The sequence below is a fragment of the Seriola lalandi genome, unplaced genomic scaffold, assembly GCF_002814215.2.
Source record: "Seriola lalandi dorsalis isolate HSWRI2012SDOR001 ecotype SW California unplaced genomic scaffold, Sedor1 jcf7180002054927, whole genome shotgun sequence".
NCBI classification, from domain to species: domain Eukaryota; kingdom Metazoa; phylum Chordata; class Actinopteri; order Carangiformes; family Carangidae; genus Seriola; species Seriola lalandi.
In genome coordinates, this window is record NW_019525479.1 from 1,051,702 (window position 1) to 1,058,034 (window position 6,333).

Genomic DNA, 6,333 nt, shown 5'->3' on the forward strand with positions numbered 1-6,333 from the left:
GGGCTAATTGTGAATACTCTTTCACTGGATGATTTAGAAATATGACAATACTGGTTTGTATGGAAACAGAGGGAAGTAAAAAAAAAAAAATCTTCCACTGGCATTTTAAAAGCTGATATACTTAGAAACAGTCATCGAATGACAGTTGCTAACAGCTATCGAGTGATTGCAGCTTGACCTTTAGTTGCTTTGAGCTGCAGAAAAATGCTTTAATGGAGCAGCAACACATCCCGTCTCCGAGATTTCAGCTCTTCAGAGACACGAAAGCCGAGGTATTCATGTCAAAATACTGGCAGGTGCATGTATTCATTGCACACATCAACACATTTTCATGAATTTACATGTTTGTGTGTGTGTTTTATGTGCGGGAGTGTGTGTGCATTAATGCAGCAGGCAGTCTAGGTCAATTATGAAAACTGGCATTTATGAGGAGACAGCATCTCTCCAGAGAATTGAATCAAGTGTTGCTGTTTATCAATTCCTGTCAGAATAAAACTCGCAGGGAGTGTGTGCGTCTAGGTGTGTGTAGACATGTGTAGAAAAGCATAGGCTAATATCATTTCCTGGTGATATTTGAATGTCCCACGGTACCACATAGATTTCTCACAGAGTGTGTTAGGAGAAAGTGGATATTGTTGCACATTGTCTTACATGTGTCTTACATGCATATATGTCTTCACGTTAACCTGAGCCCCTCACCTCCGCCTCCACTGAGGTGTGTCTTGTGTAATATGTTGTGGTGACCTTGATGAAATGCAGTGCTCTCACAATAAAGTTTTGGGTTTTTTTTGTGTTGCTGGAGAATTGAACTATTAAGAAACTTTCCCTTCACCATGTGCCTTTGGTGAAGTGTCACAAAGCCCCACATTCATGAGATGACATGTTTACTTCCTGTGTGTGACGTTAATCCCACTGAAATGGGATGTTTGCTGGGGATGGGACATTGAAACGATACACTTGTGAATCTGTCCAGAGCCAGAAGCAGAGTGAGAATCTGAAACACATTCATACTGGGCGTTTCTCTGCGTCTGCATGTTGACATTTGTCCACAAACGCTCTCATGTTCACCTGTTTAGAAGCTGAAGCCGCAGTTATTGAGGTTTCCGAATGTCACTGTGTGTGTGTGTGTGTGTGTGTGTGTGTGTGTGTGTGTGTGTGTGTGTGTGTGTGTGTGTGTCAGTGTACTGATGAGTTGTCAGCCTGTCTGAGCAGAATAAAAATGAAATCATAGATAATAAATTGAAGTGTCCCTGAGGGTCGTTGTCAGAGATGTCAGTGCCATCTGAGAAAAAATAGAGGAAGCGGGGTCCTCACTATGAGGACGATGAAATCAAGGCAGGAATTAGAAGATACTCTACAGTTATGTTAGTGTTAGCGTAAGACTGTAATTTTCATTACACACCACAAAACGAAGTTGTAAATTAAGCAGCAACTTTGCTATTCTTGGATTCCCACCTCTCACAACATGAAGGTGTCTGTTCTCTTTGCCCTCTGACCCTCCATGAAAAGGGATTATTTCCCCACAGGGATTAATACCATTATTATGTTTGTTGGTATTGTTTTCCTTCAGGTTCAAAACCGACCTGCAGCTCCATCTCTACCACCTTCTCCCACAGGGAACCGAGAGCCATCTACAGCCATTTTTATAAAACACATAAACTTCACAACCCTATCAAGCAGGTTATTACTATTCCTGCCCTTTCACACAGACTTTTACTGTGTTTTTTGATCAATGGCTGGAGTGTGGCAGTAATGGAGCCGAGGCTACGGCTTCCATTTTTACTGGGGACGCCCACACACTGTAAATTGTGTGCACTCGTGGCTCTGTGAGATGCATCTGATAAAAGCTTCCACCAAATGGAATAATAGATCAACTTTTTCTTTCAACGGTTCCTAGTCCTATTTGTGTGATCTGGTTTTATTGTGACTGTTGTGTATTTTATTTTGCTGTGTGTGTGTGTGCGTGCTATCTTATCTCATCATTGGTGCAAACACAGTTTTTAAACACAGGATTTAATTCAAAACAAAAACAGTGCATTATGTTGTTTTATTTATCACTTAATATTTCAAAAATATGGATAAATTGTCAAAGATAAAATAATGTATCTGTGGCTCTTGTTCAAGTGCCTCTTCTTTAAATACAGGGACTAAACATGGAACAATTTATTTGAAGTGGTGCTCCGCAGGGATTGAAAATGTTAACTAATTCTTTAAAAACACTTTTGGTTAATGATGATTAACCACTATAATCAGAGTAAGTAGAAACCACTGACATGGCTGAAGTGTTCTTCAGCTTCCTGCTACACTTTAAAGCTTTATTGCTGCCATTAAAATTTGATCCTCAAAAAAATCTAAATGTTTAATCTGTGCTCACTCCAGAGTTAAGGTTAAATCATGAACTCTAATGGCAAATCTAATGGCAGAAATCCCAGAACTACATCATCTCTAAAATGTAATAAGTCACTGTTTGGACCTTTTGACAAATGCAATGTCAAAGAATTTGTACGTAAAGGAGGTTTCCTCGTCTTCTTTCTCATCCCTCTCCGTGCCCCACCACTGTGCTGTCGTTTCACCAGGCTGACTAAGCAAGAAAGTATTAAACTGCTGCTGTCAGCAGTTCAGAACTAGATACCTCTTTAGTTCTAAATGTCAGGTTTTCAGGAGGTGCTACAGTAAAAGAGCTGCATGCTTAAGTTTTATTGACTTTTCTCAAGCCATACCACAGTGTAACCCTTAATGTTCATTAAAACGTGACAGAAAAAACATGTATTTCAATGCAATGCATTCAGCAGATTTGACTGTTGCAAAGGAGAACTAGAAATTTTGTTCATAACTCATAATCTTGAGCGTGACTCTAGAGATGGCAGTGTCGGTCACCAAATACCTGCAGGACATTCCCATCAGCCTCAGCTGCACTTTCTGCTTAGGGCTAATTTGCACATTTTAGCATGTTTATATGCTAAACTAAGATGGCAACCATGGTAAATATTTCACCTGCTTTACATCAGCATGTTGTAACCAAGTATTTATTCTTATTTTTCACTTAGTCTGATGTAGATTGAACATCTTTGAATAAATCAAAGTTGTCTTCAATGGGACTCAGGATAAGTGTATCTTATGTTGTAGAGTCATCGTTTCCCAGAAATCTTAGCAGCTAATGAGTAAACACTGCACCTCTTGGATCTGCTGGAGGTGAAGAGGATCAGTCGTTCACTGCTGTGTAGTCAATTTTGCATTTTCACTTCAGTTTGTGATTCACTGGTTCCTGCATGGTAAGAGGATTTTTTTTCTCCAGTGTCCAAACCCAACACCTGACTTTCATTTGGGCAAACAAGGTCTTATCAGGAGGACCGGGACTCTGTACTCTGTTGTAATTTGGGCTCAAAATGCAGCTGTGTTTATGTACAAATATGTATTCTCCCTTCATCACTCATTGTGGTCGTGCAGATGCATTTTCCCCTCAATTGTCTCTCTCCTCCCGTGTGTATTACTTACTTTGAATTTGAAGGTGTTAAATTTAAGTTATTATGATGTTTGTATAAATATAGTTCCCCTTCACAAGTTTTGCTACATTTTCTTATTCAAATGCAAAATTTCACCAGCCCACCTGCTTCCTCATCATTTATTCTCTTTTATTTCACCTGTCACTACTTATCTCTTTATAGGTCCAGACACATTTATCTTCCTGTCTTCTTTCTCCCACCCAGTCCTTCTTTAGCTGCTGACTGTATTATGATTAAACTGATTAAACCGGTCTCCCTGTGAAAACTGATTCCCCTGTCATCGTTCATTTATCCTTTCATACTCTGTCTCCTTGATACCTTTGTGGTCATGTTCCAACTATAGATGCAGACATTTTTTTTCTCTCCTTAATTCTCTGTTCCTGTCTTCTATTATTAGTATAACTGCCTAATTTGCATTAGTAATTAGCATTTTTAATGAATACATTAGTATTCAGATATCACCCACATTCTTCCTGTACCATACAAAGTCGGTTTTATCCCAGTTTAATTGCATAATGTGTAAATAATAAAGATTTATTTTTGGAAATGCACTTCAGTCACATTCAGTCTCTGTGCATGTAGACTTGTTTAGCCTAGCATAACAAGGGTTTGACAGTAGTGAAGAAATAGAACAGCTTGAAGCTGTGATGTTGGCTTTTTATAGCATCAAAGGAGTCACCGGGGCTTTGCTCAGTATATGGATACAACAGAGCTCAAACTTGGACCCCATGAGGACAGGACCTTTGAGATGCTGCAGTCATTGCTCCCAATGGTGGTTGCTCATGAAACTGTAAGATCAGCAATTTCGCCCTGCTTCCAGTATTTAACATAGGCTAGTACATCCTGGATCTACTGTGTTGCTGTACTGGGCTTTGCTCTAACCATTTGCCCAGTCCCCATTTTCAGTATTTTTCAAGCTGCATAATTAACTTATTTTTATTTTCTTCTTCTCTTCATTTTTTTCGGATGAATCTAGGTGTCGAGTGCATTGTGGTTTTACCCGAACCAAGGAGTCACTGGGATCCTGTATTCGGAACCTGCGTCTTCCTCTTCTCCTTCCTCATCCCTGTGGCTATAATCAGCATCTGCTACAGCTTGATGGTCAAGCGCCTGCGCAGCGTTCGCATCCTGTCCGGCTCCAAGGAAAAAGACCGCAATCTGCGGCGTATCACCAGGATGGTCCTGGTGGTGGTGGCAGCATTCGTTGTCTGTTGGACGCCCATCCAGATCATGGTCCTGGCTCAGTCGCTGGGCTTCAACCTGAGCAGCTTGTTCACATTGGTCCTGATGCACTTCTGCATCGCGCTGGGCTATGTCAACAGCAGCTTGAACCCTGTGCTCTACGCCTTCCTGGACGAGAACTTCAAGCGCTGCTTCCGCGAGTTCTGCCACCCATCGCCGTTCCGCCTCGACACCCAGCAGTCAGGCAGGATGAGGAGCATTGCCAGGGAGGTGGCGGCGGCCTACAGCTGCAAGGCTGGAGATGGCGGGGGGCCTGGGGGAGGGACACCTAATCCAGCATGACTAGGCGTGGAGCTCCCCTTGGTGGGGGTTGACCCCCCACAGAGGAGAGAGACTCAGGGGACAGGGAACTCCAACACAGAATTAACTCAGATTACAGCTCTCTAGCGGCACGAGCCCTCTCGCCCCCCAACTAGAAGACTGGCCTGGGGCGGGGGGGAGGGAGATGAGGAGGACGGGATTGAAAGAAAACGAATTTAAGAATAAGGATGGGGGTGGCAAACATAGGACCCGTAATGTGCTTTTATGGGTGGAGGGAAATGGGATATATTGAAAGCTTGGGTGGGAAGGGTGGTGGACATCTGGGTGCCAGATATGCAAGTAGCTCAATCCATTCTGGATCCTGGAACAACTATGTCCCTAACTCCACTGAGGCGCTAAGAGGTTTTACCGACTTTAGGGAAACACCAAGACTTGCTTAAGGATCCAACAGTCTTGAGGTGGATGTAAAAACAAAATAGGGGAAATTTGACATTTATTACAGGTCCAACAAACAACATCCTTGTGAACAGAAACTAGATCTGCCAACTGAGGCCCTTACCCAGTTGCTGTAGCTCTTAGAAAAATGCCTAACTCTGTACTTAAGTATGAGAAGGCAGGTGTTGGAGCCAGACATTTAGAGAGAACTTATAAACAGCAAGAGATTAATTGAAGGAATTGCTGATACCAAATCTCTGAAACCACTACGCGCTACTTTGGTGCTTGTAGAAAGACTATAAACATCGGAAGCATAGATCTGGTGGTATGGACCTCAGACTGATGACTTGCCAAGGATGACAAAAGCTTTCTGGAAGTGTGAAATACTTTCACTACCGTTTATTGTATCTTTATCAGTCGATGTTTCAGTCTGAGGGACTTTCTATCATCACTGGTGGGAGGCAGTGGACAAAAAGCCCTGTGGTCCATAGTGATCTCAGTGTGAGTTCTTTATTGTGATGGGTCCTTTCCAAATGGATCTTCATAATGGTAATATGCTGCTGAGCCCTTGTCAGGACTAAACTGGGCACATAAAAATGTAATGTGATATTTGAGACTGTAGATGGAAAGTTGGATGTAATATCTGCAAACAATAGCCGGCATAAAGAAAAAGAATAATGTGCAACAAGCTACTCTTGAACAGTTTTTTTTTAAACTATGTCTATGGACCCGGAATCGGTCACATGAATGTTATTTCTCATAGGAGCAACATTTCTCAATGTGTCCTCAATTAAGCAAAATAAGCCTAAGAAACCTTGTCCTAAACCGCGTTTCTTAGAGGTTTTGTGATTTTTGAAAACTTTCTATGATCACCTGTGGGTGTTGGAAATTT

At 41.8% G+C, this 6,333-nt stretch overlaps 1 protein-coding gene across 1 annotated transcript in view; it reads left to right on the top strand.

Annotated features, from left to right (window-relative positions):
- Positions 1 to 5,482, top strand: part of oprl1 (opiate receptor-like 1) — an 83,856-nt gene extending 78,374 nt beyond the window's left edge. Inside the window, exon 6 of the mRNA XM_023393044.2 lies at positions 4,480 to 5,482. Coding sequence (XP_023248812.2) covers positions 4,480 to 5,027 — 548 coding nt within the window. The 3' untranslated portion in view covers positions 5,028 to 5,482. The remainder of the gene's footprint in view (positions 1 to 4,479) is intronic.
- The last annotated feature ends 851 nt before the right edge of the window (positions 5,483 to 6,333 follow it).